A 17,260-nucleotide genomic window follows, 5' to 3' on the forward strand; every position below is an offset into this window, starting at 1 on the left:
TCAAACCTATTCAAGGCACCTCTCATCCTGATTTTATCAGTTTGAAATCTTCAAAGGTTAATAAAAGCTGTATCCACACAAGCACTCTCTGCCAAACATTTGCCAGAGGGAACGGAGACAGCAACTGCAATAATTAAGGTTTTATTCAGATGGGGCAATGATGAGTTTAAATACACATGAACTGCTGTTCAAACTCACTTCTTTTTCCCTAGTTAGTTTCCCAAGCCCTGGGAAACCCATGCTGCTGAAGTAAAATTTGGAGCCCAGTTTAAAAACAATTTTAAAATACCTAATTAACGTCTCCAAAGGACGTTAATTGCCTCAATAGGTACCCACCCACATCCAATTAGGAATTCACCGACTTCGGCGTTTAGGTTTCTTGAGTCAATATTAAATCCGAAGTGGGCATTTGAAAGCTGGGTTGCGCTCCCGCTCTAAAAATCAAAACTTTCTAGCCCCACCCGCCCGTTCTTGGGGTTTAAAATTCAAAGAAACAGAAACATAGAAAATAGGTGCAGGAGTAGGCCATTCGGCCCTTCGAGCCTGCACCGCCATTCAATAAGATCATGGCTGATCACCCACCCCAGCACCTCCCCCCCACGCCCCCTCCACACCCCCCTGAACCCCCCAATTCCACCGAGAGTCTGCTCCCCAAGGGTATGAAGGCCAAAAAAATCATGCAGTCCATGTCCAAGTGTCCCATGTGTGTTCCTGGCAGGTGAGAACCTGCTCTGGATGCAGTTTTGTAAAATGATTCCCCTTATCCTGTAGGTTTTGATTTCTTACTGAATGTGCAATTTAATTAGTTTGTTAGAAAATTGCAAGATGAGATACAAAACAATTTTAAAATTGTAACTGTCCCTGTAAATGGGCAATGTAATGACAGAGTAGGCTTGATGGGTTGAATGTTCTAAATTAATTGTAACATACAATGAAATTGAAATTGTAACTTTAAAATATATTTTATGAGCTCATGTTACTATATTGTTCCATGTGTTGCAGCATAGATCAGGATAATGGAGTCTCACAGCAAGTTGTCATTCAGGCAACATGATATACCTGTTAACAGTGACTATACTCGAAAAGTACTTCATTGTCTGTATAGTGCTTTGAGACGTCTGGTGGTCGTGAAAGGCGCTATATAAATCCAAATCTTTCTTTTTTTCTAATGTAAGACAGTTAGCAATATTTACCCTAGTTTTAAATTAATTTGGCTAGTCTATTTTATGAACAAAAAATAAAAACATCATGTCAATAACAGTTTTGTTTATTCAGTCGAGATCTTTTTTTAATAACTGGCTTTATTTAATTTATTTGATTATCTCGGGGTTTAAATATGAGTGCAAGACAGGAGCAATGAATAGGCATTACTATTTGCACCTGCCCAACCAATTCCTGATGTTCTGCTTGCCAGCCCAAATTCCCAATTCTCTAAATGCCCACCTAATTCTCAATGCTATTTCCATCACCTGATTCCTGAAGCACTGCCTGCCCCTCGCCAGCCCTTTGATAACCCTTGCCTCAGTTGGGGCTGGCTCCATGCTGAAATTTGCAGGTAGTTGAATTGGCCTGTTCAAATTTCCTACGTTCTCGAGAGCAGTAGTGACTGATGGGTGTGTGTGTGGCGGGGGCGGGGGGGCGGTGTGACTTCCTTAAATTTAAATGAGCTAATTTAACTTATTGAAAAGGGCAAGTAGGCTTGTGATTTCAGCAATAAACTCACAAAAACTGAGGCAAAACCAGTTATTTTACATTGGGTGAGCAGTTGATCTCTTGCTCTCACCAAGTCACTGTGCACGATGTCCAGTAACAATGCTGCATATACAATGTTCAAGACACAATCTTGCTGAGACTGGTCGCTACATGACTTTAGATTCACTTTCAAACAGAAGCAGACCAGTGTCATAGTCATCTGTGTTGCTTGGAGTCCATGTTTAATGCTTGGCTTTAACTATCGAGCATTGATCTTGTCAGGCGTGATCAACTAACCAATCTTCTAAATGATGGACAATTTACATTATACTATTTTGAACATTTTAATATCCAAAATACAAGACAGGAATTTTTTATGTCTGTACTTTTTGCTATACAGGGTTTCATTAAATTTTACTTTAAACATGTCTTGCTAGTAATACATTAATTGAATTACAGTTGCCAAAGTTAGTCTACTAGATAAGGAAGTAATACTAGATGCGTGATGGGGTGGAATGTTAATGAAAAAAGGGGAGAATGCTTGTTTTTGCTCCATTATCAACCACATGCTTAGAAACTGTACTTTTCAAATATGCAGATTCCTGCAATCTTGTTAGTGGGTCATTAATTACTTTCCCCTCCAAAAGAGGCATTTAGATGCACTTCCATCTCTAAGATGCAATAACCAAATTCTATACTAAATCTCATAAATGTTCAAATACATAAATAAGTTATGAAGGTATTCAGCTTCTAATTATTAGAATATAAGAATATAAAGTATGAAGTTACAAAACTTTCAGATGAAGAAAGGTAATAACAAAGCTTAAAAGTCAAACTCATCTTCTTTATTCTGACTATTATGGGCTACCCTGTTCATCTGATTTTCCTTTGATTTTGAAGACCACTTCATTTCAAGAGTAATATCTGTTCAAAAGTTAAAAGAAAGTACATTTACAATGTGCACATAAAAGTAGCATATGTAGCTAAAACACAGGCGGAGAATTTCCTTGTAACTGCTCCTGCTCCGCTGACGTAACTTTGCCGTAAGTGTAAATGTGATTTCTACTATACATCCAATGAAGTTACAGCTGCGGAGCGGATGTAGGTATGAGGAAATTATCAACATTTAAATGACTTTGATAACATGGAATACTGAATTGTGATAGCATTGTTCATAATTGTTTAGTTTGCTGACTATTTGTCATCTGTTGGTAGATTGTGAAGTTGAAAATAAAATTTTTCACTGAACCACTTGCAATAAACAAATAAATCTTGATAAGGTGCCTTTTATTGGCAATCCATATTGCTAAAGATGGAATCCCACTGATACCCTGTTTAGAAATCAAATAACTCAAAATTGATAACTGGATGCTGTCTGGTAGCACTATGTGCTGTTGTACCAATTTGTAGGATTACTCTATTTCGGGTACTGGTTTGAACCTCGAATATCTAATGCTATGAATTATTTGCGGTTGAATTTGCCCGATGGGCATGTACGAGGTGCACACTCGCCCGTAGGGTCAACAAAAGTTCCGGGTTTAAGCATGCACTGCGCATATGCTGATTCCCGGGAACTTGCAATCTGTCAAGAATCCGAAAGAAAAGGGCATTCATGGATGGAGAAAATAAAATGTTAGCACTCATTTATACATTAAAAACCCTGTCCAATAAGGTAAGTTTACTTTTAGCCCTGTTAAAACATATTAAAACATTTTCAAAAAATTACATTTTTGTTTAAAATCTTTAATTAAATGGCATTTTAATTAATTTTAAATATGTAATTTTTTTATTTATTTCATGCGTTTGTGTACTTTTTAAGTGATCCCATTCATATTTAAGGGAGTTCTGTACATACGGAATCCCCATAAGCATGAATGGGGATTCCCTTCTTTAATTGGTTGGGCAAGCACGTGATCCCAGGGGCGCTTGCGAACTGCATGCACCCCTGGGATGCCTGGGCCCCAAACTGCGTGTACCCAGAGAGGCCCAGGAGCATGAATCTATGAACCTCATGGACCACCAAGTAAATTTGTAGATTTTTTAAAGGTCAGAGGCATCCACCTGTGGAAAGCCACCGACCGCAATTTCTACCCCATCCAGGCAAGATGGAGAAAATCTTGAATATCAAGTCAGACAGTGCAATACCCATTTACTTAGGATTATAATCAGGAATGATATTTGGTGGAGTGGCCAAAAAGTCAAAAATAAATTATTTTTCTGATGATATTAAATATTTTTAAAGTGTTGACAACAACATTGAAGGTGCAACATGTGAAAATGTCTGGAAACTGAATTAACAAAAGCTGACGAATCAAGACTGGTGGGAGGATCTAATTACAGCATGACAAGTTTCCGTAAGCAATTTCTATTATAAATGTAGACACAGAAAGTTAACATACGGACAAACTATTCAATCTCTTATGGTGTTGCACATCGGGAGTCAAGATCTGTACAGTAATGGAAGTAACTGGACAACTGAAATTAGAACAAAGTGTTTTTTGTATCATAAGATTACAGCAGGAAAACTAAACCCACAGAAACCAACACAAACCATAAGCATCACGATTCATTGATAACAAAAGAATACTTTTGAGCATTGCAACACAGCTAAGTGGGCACCATTGAATTAGTAAATTAATAGAGCACTAGATACCAGAAAATTATTAAAGCAGCAGGCACCACTGAAGTAAATGGACAAGAGTGCAACAGTGAATGAATAAATTCAAAGACCATAGAATCATGGAAATTTACAGCATGGAAAGAGGCCATTTCGGCCCATTGTATCCAGCCTAATCCCACTTTCCAGCTCTTGATCCGTAGCCCTGTAGGTTACGGCACTTCAAATGCACATCCAAGTACTTTTTAAATGTGGTGAGGGTTTCTGCCTCTATCATCCTTTCAGATAGTGTGTTCCAAACCCCCACCAACCTCTGGGTGAAGAAATTTCCCCTCAAATCCCCTCTGAACCTTCTACCAAGTAAATATATGCCCCCAGGTTGTTTACCCCTCTGCTAAGGGAAATAGGTCCGTCCTATCCACTCTAGGCCCCTCATCATTTTATACACCTCAATCAGGTCCCCCCTCAGCCTCCTCTGTTCAAACGAAAATATCCACAGCCTATCCAATCTTTCCCCATAGCTAAAATTCTCCAATCCTCTCCAAACATCCTCATAATCTCTGTATCCTCTCTAGTGCAATCACATCTTTCCTGTAATGTGGTGACCAGAATGGCACATAATACTCTAGCTGTGGCATAACTAGTGTTTTATACTGTTCAAGTATAACCTCCCTGCTCTTGTATTCTATGCCTCGGCTAATAAAGGCAAATATTCCGTATGCCTTCTTAACCACCTTATCTATCTGGCCTGCTACCTTCAGGGATTTGTAGACATGCACTCCAAGGTCCCTTTGTTCCTCTACACTTCTCAGTGTCCTACCATTTAATGTGTATCCCTTGCCTTGTTAGCCCTCACCAAATTTATTACCTCACACATCTCTGGATTGAATTCCATTTGCCACTGTTCTGCCCACCTGACCAGTTCATTGATATCTTCCTGCAGTCTACAGCTTGCTTCTTCATTATCAACCACATAGCCGATTTTAGTATCATCTGCAAAATTCTTAATCATACCCCTACATTTAAGTCTAAATCATTGATATATACCACAAAAAGCAAGAGACCAACTACTGAGCCTTGCGGATCCCCACTGGAAACAGCCTTCCAGTCTCAAAAACACCCATCAACCATTAGACTTTGCTTCCTGCCGCTGAGTCAATTTTGGATCCAACTTGCCACTTTGCCATGGATCCCATGGGCATTTACTTTTGTGACCAGTCTGCTATGTGGGACCTTATCAAAAGCTTTGCTAAAATCCATATGCACTACATCATCCCTCATCGACCCTCTTTGTTACCTCCTCAAAAAATTCAATCAAGTTAGTCAGACACGGCCTTCCCTTAACAAATCCATGCTGAAACACCAGCAGCAACAAAACAATAAATTAGTGAAGCAGTGAGTACCAATGAATAAATGCATAGAGAAGTGGGCATAACAACAAAACAACAATTAATGGAGCAGCTGACTCATTCTGCTTGCTGTACTTGGTATAGTAGTTGGCCTAGTGTCTACCACCTCAGAATGTGCATTCCTTCTCGTTGTAGCCCACAACATCCAACTGTGGATCATGACCGCTGACCCCACCACAACCCCTTGATTTGCTATTGTTCCTACTGTTCTATGAATATAACAATAAACTGTGACCCACCATTCCATTAATTTTCTCTGGTGATATAATGAGCAGACAGCCATAATTCAAATAATAATGTTTCCAATCGCATAGTCTCTCCATCACCAAGCCTTCTTATTTCCAACTCAACAACAACAACTTATATTTATATAGTACCTTTAATATAGTGCAACGTCCCAAGGTGCTTCACAGGAGTATTACGAGATAAAAAATTTGACAGCGAGCCGCATAAGGAGAAATTAGGGCAGGTGACCAAAAGTTTGGTCAAAGAGGTAGGTTTTAAGGAGCGTCTTGAAGGAGGAAAGTGAGGTCGAGAGGCGGCGAAGTTTGGCAGGGAATTCCAAACTTAGGGTCGAGGCAACAGAAGGCATGGCTACCAATGGTTGAGCGATTATAATCAGGGATACTCAAGAGGGCAGAATTGGAGGAGCGCAGACATCTCGGGGAGATGGGGGGTTGAGGGGCTGGAGGTTGAGGGGCTGGAGGAGATTACAGAGATAGGGAGGGGCGAGGCCATGGAGGGATTTGAAAACAAGGATGAGAATTTTGAAAGCAAGGCGTTGCTTAACCGGGAGCCAATGTAGGTCAGCGAGCACAGGGGTGATGGGTGAGCAGAACTTGGTGCGAGTTAGGACACGGGCAGCTGAGTTTTGGATCACCTCCAGTTTACGCTGGGTAGAATGTGGGAGGCCAGCCAGAAGTATGTTGGAATAGTCAGGGCCGAAAATATCCGCCCGACTAAAAAGTTGGGCAACTACCGTTTTTTTCTCCACCCCAATCCATGAGGCGGAGATTCAAGCAATATTCAGCTCTTTAACATTTTTTTTCCAGTTGGGGCAAATTATTGTGGCAGCTGTGAAGTGGAAGTGCCCTTGGATTGGGTCGGCCATCACTCCGAGTCATTAGTGCTGCGCTGATCAGGGCCGTATCAGGGGGAATGGCTAGGGTGAGAGAGAGTAATTGTTTTAACAGGGACTAGGGCAACAAAGGTGTTGGTGAGGGTGTAATTGAGTAGATCGGTCGCTGCAAAAATGTCATGGTGAATGGAGGGCCAAAGGCTGGACAGTTGGGAGTTGGCAAGTGCAGTTGTAAGAGAGCCGGGGAAGAGTTTTTTCCATCACACCTCTGCCCTAACCTTATGGACATGCCTGTATCCTGTTCTGCAATAAGCCCCGCTTGTCCATTGCTCCCATTTTTGCAGCCCAACACTGGCTCCATCATCCAAAGCATTAAATGAAAAATCCTCATCTTAGTCTTCACGTCCCTGGTCTTGCTTCAACCTACCTCATCACCTGTCCCCAGACTTACTCTCCCTTCTGTTTTCTGACTTTGGCCTCATGTACATTCCATCATTAGGGCCAGAGTTTTCAGCCACCTACACTCTGTTCTCTGGAATTCCTTCCCAAGAACCTTCCTCTTTCCCCTCCTCCTTTAAATACCTTGCCAAATTAACAAAGGTTTGGGAGAAACATTCAGCCCTTCTAAATTGTTATGTCTCAAATAAAGCAATGTGACTGAGTACTGTAGACTTGAGTCAGTGTGACCTTAGTCTCTTTATTCTGACTCCAGAATGCTGCCACAGCATGGGAGACCTGCTTATATGCAGTGCTCCCAAGGGATGCTGGGATCCCTTGGGACTCCAACAGATGCGCCGTCTGGTGGTGGTAGAATGCTGGTTACAAGGTTTTGCATACATAACATCAACCCCCCCCCCCACCCCGCCCCCCCCCCAAAGTCAATAGTACATTTATTTACAGGGTGAGATGATCTGGGGCTTTCCACTCCCTAGGCGATTGTCTCGGTACAAACACAGGTACAGGTGAGTTGGTTGGGCCTTCGCTGAGCTGCTGCGTAGCTGGTCTTGCTGGGCTCCTGGGCTGCTGGGGATGATGAGTTCAGCTTTGTAGTCAACCGTGATGTCGGTTGCCACTTGTGTGTGTATCAGAGGGTCGAAGTTGATGGTGTCTTCCTCAGGTTGCTCGTGGCTGTCTGTGAATCACAGTTTGGTTTGGTCCAAATGCTTTCAGCAAGGTAGTCCATTTGCAAGTTTGATCTCAAACACCCTACTCCCTTCTTTGGCTGTGACAGTGCCAGCAAGCCATTTGGGACCATATCCATGGTTGAGTACAAATACAGGTCATTGACTTCAATATCGCGTGACAAATTTGCGCGTTCATTGGTACATGCTTTGTTGATGCCGCCTGCCCTCGACATGATCATGGAGATCAGGGTGGACGAGTGAGAGTCTTGTTTTGAGTGCCCTTTTCATAAGCAGTTCGGCAGGGGGAACCCCGGTGAGCGAGTGGGGTCTTGTGCGGTAGTTGAGCAGGACTCGGGACAGGCGGGTCTGCAGGGAGCCTTACGACATGCGTTTCAGGCTTTGCTTGATGGTCTGGACTGCCCGTTCTGCCTGGCCGTTAGATGCGGGCTTGAACGGGGCAGATGTGACGTGCTTGATCCCATTGTGGGTCATGAATTCCTTGAATTCAGCGCTGGTGAAGCACGGCCCATTGTTGCTGAGAAGGACATCAGGCAGGCCATGCGTGGCAAACATGGCTAGTAGGCTTTCGATGGTGGCAGTGGACGTACCTACAGACATTATTACACACTCAATCCATTTTGAATAAGCATCCACAACAACCAAAAACATTTTGCCTAGAAACGGGCCAGCAAAGTCAACGTGGATCCTGGACCACGGTTTGGAGGGCCATGACCACAAACTTAGCGGTGTCTCCCTGGGTGCATTGCTCAGTTGAGAGCAAGTGTTGCATTGGCGCACGCAAGATTCCAAATCTGAGTCAATGCTGGGCCACCACACATGGGATCTGGCTATAGCTTTCATCATTACTATGCCTGAGTGGGTACTGTGTAGGTCGGGTATGAACGTTTCCCTGCCTTTCTTAGGCAAAACCACGCGATTACCCCACAAAGGACAGTCCGCCTGTATGGACATTTCGTCTTTGCGCCGCTGGAACGGCTTGATCTCTTCATGCATCTCCGCTGGGACGCTGGACCAGCTCCCATGGAGGACACAATTTTTTTACAAGGGACAGTAAAGGAGCCTGGCTCGTCCAGGTCCTGATCTGGCGGGCCGTAACGGGTGACTTTTTGTTTTCAAATGCATCCATCACCAAGAGCAAGTCTGCAGGCTGTACCATTTCCACCCCGGTGGTGGGCAATGGTAGCCGACTGAGAGCATCAGCGCAGTTCTCTATGCCTGGCCGGTGGCGAATTACATAGTTATATGCAGACAGCGTGAGCGCCCATCGTTGGATGAGAGCATAGGCATTGGTATTAATACCTTTGCTCTCTGAGAATAGCGATATGAGCGGCTTATGGTCAGTTTCTAACTCGAACTTAAGCCCAAACAGATACTGGTGCATTTTCTTCACCCCGTAAACGCATGCCAGAGCTTCTTTTTCAATCATGCTGTAGGCCCTTTCGGCCTTGGACAAACTCCTTGATGCATAAGCAACCGGTTGCAACGTTCCCAATTCGGTTGCTTGTTGTAACACACACCCGACTCCGTACGAAGACGCATCGCAAGCTAGCACTAAATGTTTACATGGGTCATAAAGAACAAGCAGTTTGTTGGAACATAACAGATTTCTGGCTTTCTCAAAAGCAGTCTCTTGTGATTTCCCCCAAACCCAGTTATCTCCCTTGCGTAGCAACATGTGTAGAGGTTCTAGCAAGGTGCTTAACCCGGGTAGGAAATTACCAAAATAGTTGAGGAGTCCCAGGAACGACCACAGCTCCGGCACATTCTGTGGTCTCAGCGCATTCTTGATGGCCTCCATCTTGGCATCGGTGGGTCTGATGCCGTCTGCCGCGATTCTTCTCCCTAAGAACTCGACCTCTGGCGCCAGGAAAATACACTTCAAGCGTTTCAACCTGAGTCCCACACGATCTAGCCGACTTAGAATCTCTTCCAGGTTCTACAAGTATTCAATGGTGTCCCGACCTGTGATCAATATGTTGTCCTGGAAAACCACAGTGCGGGAACCGAATTTAGCAGCCTCTCCATGTTCCTTTGAAAAATAGCCGCGGCCGATTGAATCCCAAACGGGCATCTATTGTAGATGAACAGACCTTTGTGCGTGTTGATGCAGGTGAGGATTTTCGAAGATTCCGCTAGCTCCTGCGTCATGTAGGCTGAGGTCAGGTCCAACTTGATGAGCGTCTTCCCTCCTGCCAGGGTCGCAAATAGGTCATCTGCCTTGGGTAGTGGGTACTGGTCCTACAGTGAAAAACGGGTAATCGTTACTTTATAGTCCCCACAAATTCTGGCCATGCCATCGCCCTTGAGAACCGGAACAATCAGACTGGCCCACTCGTAGAACTCTACTGGCACGATGATGCCCTCTCGTTGCAGCCTGTCCAACTCAATCTCCACTTTCTCTCACATCATGTAGGGCACCGCACGTGCCTTGTGATGGATGGGTCGCGTACCGGGAACCAAGTGGATCTGCACCTCCGCCCCAGAGAAATTTCCGATGCCTGGATCAAACAACAATGGGAACTTGCTCAAAACCTGGGCACATGAGGCGTCGTCGATGGACAAAAGCGCTCGGATGTCGTCCCAGTTCCAGCGGATTTTTCCCAGCCAGCTTCCGCCCGAACAATGTGGGGCCATCTCCTGGTACAATCCATAGTGGTAGTTCGTGCACCGGTCCATCTTAGGAGACTTTTACTGCTGCACTGCCAATTACAGGGATCAGCTCTTTAGTGTAAGTTCTCAGCTTGGTATGAATAGGGCTCGGCTTGGGTCTTTGTGCCCTGTTGCACCACAGCCTCTCAAAGGCCTTTTTGCTCATGGTAGACTGACTCGCACTCGTGCCCAATTCCATGGATACTGGAATTCCATTCAGTTCAACTTTTAACATGGTCAGTGGACATTTTGTGGTGAAGGTGTGTACCCTGTACACTTCTGCCTCCTCGGTTCCAATCTCTCGTTCAGTTTCATCCACCATGGATTGGTCTTCCTCTGCAAAATGGTGGTTTGCAGCTCGTCTGCACATTCGCTGGAGCTGTCCCATTGTTCCACAGCCTTTGCATGCATAGTGTTTGAAGCAGCATTGCTGGGCTCAATGATCACCTCCGCAGCGTCAACAAGGTGTTAATTGCCTCGCATTCACACTTGATGGTGGACTGTGAGTCATCTGAGGTTGTGCAGCTGCAGGCGTGTACATTCTGCCATATGCATTCCTACCTGAAAACGACGTTACTTTGTGTACAGTACTTGCCGATGCATTTTTATGTTGCGAAATTTGTTTGGTGTTATCACTGGTGGACATAAATGCCTGGGTTATCGTTATGGCTTTGCTCAGGTTCGGTGTTTCAACAGTCAATAGTTTGCGAAGGATAACCTCATGGCCAATGCCAAGCACAAAAAAGTCTCTTAGCATTTGCTCCAGGAATCCACCGAATTCGCAATGTCCTGTAAGGCGCCTTAGTTCAGCGACGTAACTCGCCACTTCCTGGCCTTCAGACCGTTGCCATATATAAAATCGATACCTTGCCAACAGAACACTCTTCTTCGGATTTAGGTGCTCCCGGACCAGCGTACACAGTTCTTCATACGATTTGGTTGTTGGGTTTCACCGGGGCAAGAAGATTCTTCATGAGGCCATAGGTTGTTGCCCTGCAGACGGTGAGGAGGATCACCCTTCGTTTGGCAGCGTCCTCATTCCCTTCCAGCTCATTGGCCACGAAGTATTGGTCGAGTCGCTCTACGAAGGCTTCCCAATCGTCACCTTCTGAGAATTTCTCCAGGATACCAACAGTTCTCTGCATTTTTGCGTGATGGTTCATTATCTATTACTCGTCGCCAGTTGTTATGTTTCAAATAAAGCAATGTGACTGAATACTGTAGACTTGAGTAAGTGTGACCTTAGTCTCTTTATTCTGACTCCAGAATGCTGGCACAGCATGGGAGACCTGCTTATATGCAGTGCTCCCAAGGAATGCTGGGATCCCTTGGGACTCTAACAGATGTGCCGTCTGGTGGCGGTAGAATGCTGATTACAAGATGTTGCATTCTCTATCATGGCTCCATATGTCTGAAGCAGTTGTTCACAGTGTGATTACCTGTCATTAACCTGAAACGTTAACTCTATTTTTCTCTCCACAGATGCTGGCCCGCTGAGATTTCCAGCATTTTCTGTTTTTATTTCAGATTCCGGCATCCGCAGTATTTTGCTTTTGTATTGTCGTCTCTTCTCTGTACCCTCTTACTATCTATTTCTCCCTTGCTTGCTTTGATTTATGCAGTTTGATTAGGATTACTGTATATTTGAGATCATCGCTTCCGTTAAATTTGCCTTTGCAGACGTGGATGACAGTAATAAATATATTGAGCAGTAAATTCAACAGCAATATTAACCAAGGCAGTCAAGCTGCTTTTCTGAGAATTTCATTACCAGGCTGAAACAAAAACTACTGCTGGAAGTAAAAGATCTCTGAAAGGTGTTAGGTATTGAAATGATTAGTCAAACGATTCTAGGTGTCAGTGCAGCTCTTTCAAAGAGGCCGTGGTTTTCAGTCGTGGCATCAGTTAGAAGGTTGTGGGTTCAAGCAGCACTCCAGAGACTTGACCACAAAATCTAGGCTGACACTCCAGTGCAATACTGATGGAGTGCTGCACTGTTGGAGGTGCCGTCTTTTGGATGAGACATTAAACCAAGGCACCGTCTGCTCTCTCAGGTGGACGTAAGAGATCTCAATGGCACTATTTTGAAAAAGAGCAGGGGTGTTCATAAGAACATAAGAAATATGAGCAAGAGTAGGCCATTTGACCCCTCGAGCCTCCTTTGCCATTCAATAAGATCATGGCTGATCCGATCTTGGCCTCAACTCCACTTTCCTGCCCACTCCCCATAACCGTTGACTCCCTATTGTTCAAAAATCTGTCTATCTCCACCTTAAATATATTCAATGACCTCACCTCCACAGCTCTCTGGGGTAGAGAATTCCAAAGATTCCTGACCCACTGAGAGAAGAAATTCCACCTCATCTCTTTTAAATGGGCGACCCCTTATTCTGAAACTGTACCCCCTACTTCCCACGAGGGGGAAACATCCTCTCTGCATCTACCTTGTCGAGCCCCCTCAGACTCTTACATGTTTCAATAAGATCACCTCTCATTCTTCTAAACTCCAATGAGTATAGCCCAACCTGCTCAATCTTTCTTCATAAGACAACCCCTTCAACTCAGGAATCAACCTTGTGAACCTTCTCTGAACTGCCTCCAATGCAACTATATCCCTCCTTAAATAAGCAGACCAAAACTGTACACAGTACTCTAGGTGTGGTCTCACCAATGCCCTGTACAGTTGTAGCAAAACTTCCCTACTTTTATACTCCATCCCCTTTGCAATAAAGGCCAACATTCCATTTGCCTTTCTAATTACTTGCTGTACCTGCATACTAACTTTTTGTGTTTCATGTACAAGGACCCCCAGATCCCTCTGTACCGCAGCATTTTGTAGTCTCCATTTAAATAAAAATTTGCTTTTTAATTTTCCTACCAGAGTGGATAACTTCACATTATCCCACATTATACTCCATCTGCCAAATTTTTGCCCACGCACTGAGCCTATCTATATCCCTTTGCAGATTCTTTGGGCTGGATTTTAGGCTTTTCTGTTTTCGGGGCGAAAACAGAGACAGGGCAGGAAAGTTACCAGCTGGGAATAGTTTGCGCTTTGGTAAGGACGTTTCCGCATTTGGGCCGTGGGTCAGGGGGCGCAGTGCCAAGGGAGACGTTATGCGCATTTCGTGGCGCAAGGAAGGAAAACTCGATGTAATGACTCAAGAGTCTGGTTACTGTAAACTCACGCAACCTGATCCATCTTTATTCCAGCTCAAGAGTGCCAGCGTGACAAAGATCTTAACAACAGTCTTTTTACAAATTGAGATGGTCCGGGGCTTTCCTCTCAGGAATTGATCGTCTCAGTTCAACTTTGACCCTGGGCGAGCGTTCTGAGTCCGTTGAGACTGAGGACTGAGTAGCCGATCTGATGGGAGTGGTCATGACCACATCAGAGATTGAAGGTTCAGAGACAGTAATGTCAGCAGAGTCCTCTGATGACTGAACAATGGTTGGTTGGTCACTGACTACATCTTCCTCACTCGGTTCCAGTTCATCCGTGTCCCGCAGTTTAACCTGGTCAAGGTGTTTTCTGCATGTTTGTCCATTCTTGAGCATGACAATAAACACTCTGTTACCCTCCTTGGCTGTAACAGTGCTGGCAATCCACTTTGGACCTTGAACATAGTTCAGTACACAAACCGGATCATTGACCGAGATGTCACGTGACACGACAATACGATCATGACACCATTGCTGACTTTAACGTCTGTTTTCAACACGATCATTCAAATCAGGATGAACAAGAGGAAGCCTGGTCTTGAGATTTCTTTTCATCAGTAGTTCAGCAGGAGGAACGCCAGTAAGCGTATGAGGTCTTGACCTGTAACTGAGCAATATACATGACAACCGTCTCTGCAGTGAACCCTGAGTTACACGTTTCATACTTTGCTTCATCGTTTGAACGGCACGCTCTGCTTGACCATTAGAAGCAGGCTTGAATGGAGCTGAACTCACATGTCTGATGACATTGAGTTTCATGAACTCCTGGAACTCAAAGACTTGTGAAGCAAGATGTGTTGTCGCTCACAACAATGTCAGGCAAATCATGAGTAGCAAACATGATATGAAGGCTCTCAATGGTAGCTGTAGACATGCTGGATGACATAATAACACACTCTATCCACTTAGAATATGCATCCACTACGACAAAAAACATCTTTCCTCGGAACGGGCCCACAAAATCAATGTGGATCTTCGACCATGGTTTGGATGGCCACGACCAAAGACTCAGCAGAGATTTCGCTGGTACTTTACTTAGCTGCATGCAAGTATTGCACTGATGCACACATGATTCCAGATCAGAGTCAATTCCAGGCCATCACACATGAGACCTAACAATGGACTTCACCATGACAAAACCAGGATGAGTGCTATGAAGTTCACGTACAAATTTTTCTCTACCTTTCTTAGGCATGATTACATGATTACCCCACAGTAAACAGTCTGACTGAATGGACAGCTCATCCTTGCGACGGTTGTAAGGTTTGGTCTCCTCACGCATCTCCATAGGTATGGCAGACCAATCACCACTGAGTACACAGTTTCACAACCGATAAAATAGGGTCATGGCTGGTCCAAATCCTAACTTGTCGAGGCTTCCTTCACTCTCAAAAGCATCCATTACTAACAGTAAATCTGCAGGTTGAGCTGTCTCCATCTCAGTTGTGGGTAAGGGCAGTCGACTCAGTGCATTGGTACAATTCTCAGTACCAGGTCTATGATGGATGATGTAATCATAGACAGGCAATGTCAGCACCCACCTTTGAATGCGGGACGATGCATTGGTATTAATACCTTTGTTTTCTGCAAACAATGAAATGAGTGGCTTGTGATCCGTTTCTAGTTCAAAACGAAGACCAAACAGGAACTGGTGCATTTTTTTACCCAATACACACAGGCCAAAGTTTCTTTCTCTACCATACTGTAAGCTCTTTCTGCTTTAGACAGACTTCTCAAAGCATACGCAACAGGTTGTAGCTTGCCCAATTCATTTGCTTGTTGGAGTACGCAGCTAACTCCATATGATGAAGCATCACAGGCCTCTACAAGACGCTTACTTGGATCATAATGAACAAGCAACTTGTTTGAACATAGCATATTCTTGGCTTTCTCAAAGGCTCAATCTTGAGATGCATCCCAGACCCAGTTGTCACCTTTTCTTAGCAACACATGCAGTGGCTCAAGTAAAGTGCTCAATCTGGGTAAGAAATTACCAAAGTAGTTGAGTAGCCCAAGGAACGAATGCAGCTCTGTCATATTCTGAGGTCTGGGTGCATTTTTGATGGCCTCGGTTTTCGAATCAGTAAGCCTGATGCCATCAGCAGCAATCTTCCTCCCGAGAAATTCGACTTCAGGTGCCATGAATACATACTTCGAGCGTTTCAGCCTGAGTCCCATTTTGTCCAGACGCTGTAGGACTTCTCCAAGATCGTTCAGATGTTCAGCAGTGTCGCGACCTGTGACCAGAATGTCATCTTGAAACACGACAGTTCTAGGAACGATCTTCAGTAAATTCTCCATATTCCTCTGAAATGGTTGCAGCCGAACGAATCCCAAAAGGTCATCTGTTGTAGACGAACAGTCCTTTATGGGTGTTGATACAGGTGAGTTTCTTCGAAGTGTTGACAAGCTCTTGGGTCATATAGGCCGATGTCAGATCCAGTTTCGTGAACGACTTTCCGCCAGCTAGCATGGTGAACAGGTCATCAGCCTTTAGTAACGGATACTGATCCTGTTTCAAAAATCCGTTAATCGTAACCTTGTAGTCTCCACAAATCCTGACAGTGCCATCACTCTTCAACACAGGAACAATGGGACTAGCCCACTCGCTAAACTCGACCGGTGATATGATCCCTTCACGCTGGAGTCTGTCAAGCTCAATTTCAACTTTCTCCCTCATCATGTACGGAACAGACCGAGTTTTGTGATAGACAGGCCTTGCATTGGAGTCCAGGTGAATCTGCACCTTGGCTCCCATAAAATTACCAATGCCCGGTTCAAACAAAGAAGGAAACTTTTTCAATACTTGAGCATACGAAGTATCATCCACCAAGGACAGCATCTTGATATCATTCCAGTTCAGCTTGATTTTCTCAAGTCAATTCCTGCCGAACAACGTTGGACCATTACCTGGGACAATCCATAATGGTAGCTCGTGAACCACACCGTCATATGACACCTCGATTGCTGCACTGCCGAGCACCGGTATGAGTTCCTTCATGTACGTACGCAACCTGGCATTAACTGGACTCAGCTTCGGTTTTGCAGCCTTAGTGTCCCACAGCTTGTCGAATATCCTTTGGCTCATTATCGACTGGCTCACACCCATGTCCAGCTTCATTGATACAGGCATGCCATTCAGCTTCACATTAACGATGATCGGCTGGCTCTTGCTCAGGAACGAATACAGTCCATTCACTTCCTCCTTGGGTGGCTCCCAGGCCATCACTGAACTGGTCCTCATCAACCATGTGGTGAGCCGCACCACGTTTGCTCCATTGTGGACACATCCTGTGAAGATGCCCCACTTTCAAACATCCATTGCATGAGTATTGTCTAAACCCACATTGATGAGGCCGATGATTGCCCCAATGCCAACAGGGTAAAATCTGGATCGAACCAGTTGGCGGGGTCTGAGCAGCTCTGCCTGAAGATGACGCCATCTTGT

General features: G+C 44.5%; 1 protein-coding gene across 3 annotated transcripts in view; it reads right to left on the reverse strand.

The window, feature by feature from the left end:
- Nucleotides 1-1,913: 1,913 nt before the first annotated feature.
- The window catches only part of LOC139275053 (uncharacterized protein C11orf97-like), a 101,140-nt gene continuing 85,793 nt past the window's right edge, over nt 1,914-17,260 (reverse strand). For all 3 annotated transcript variants that reach the window (XM_070891978.1, XM_070891979.1, XM_070891976.1), the window contains one exon: nt 1,914-2,616. In XM_070891978.1, coding sequence (XP_070748079.1) covers nt 2,516-2,616 — 101 coding nt within the window. In that variant the 3' untranslated portion in view covers nt 1,914-2,515. The remainder of the gene's footprint in view (nt 2,617-17,260) is intronic.

This window comes from Pristiophorus japonicus, chromosome 10 (genome assembly GCF_044704955.1).
Source record: "Pristiophorus japonicus isolate sPriJap1 chromosome 10, sPriJap1.hap1, whole genome shotgun sequence".
In the NCBI taxonomy this organism is placed as follows: Eukaryota; Metazoa; Chordata; class Chondrichthyes; family Pristiophoridae; genus Pristiophorus; species Pristiophorus japonicus.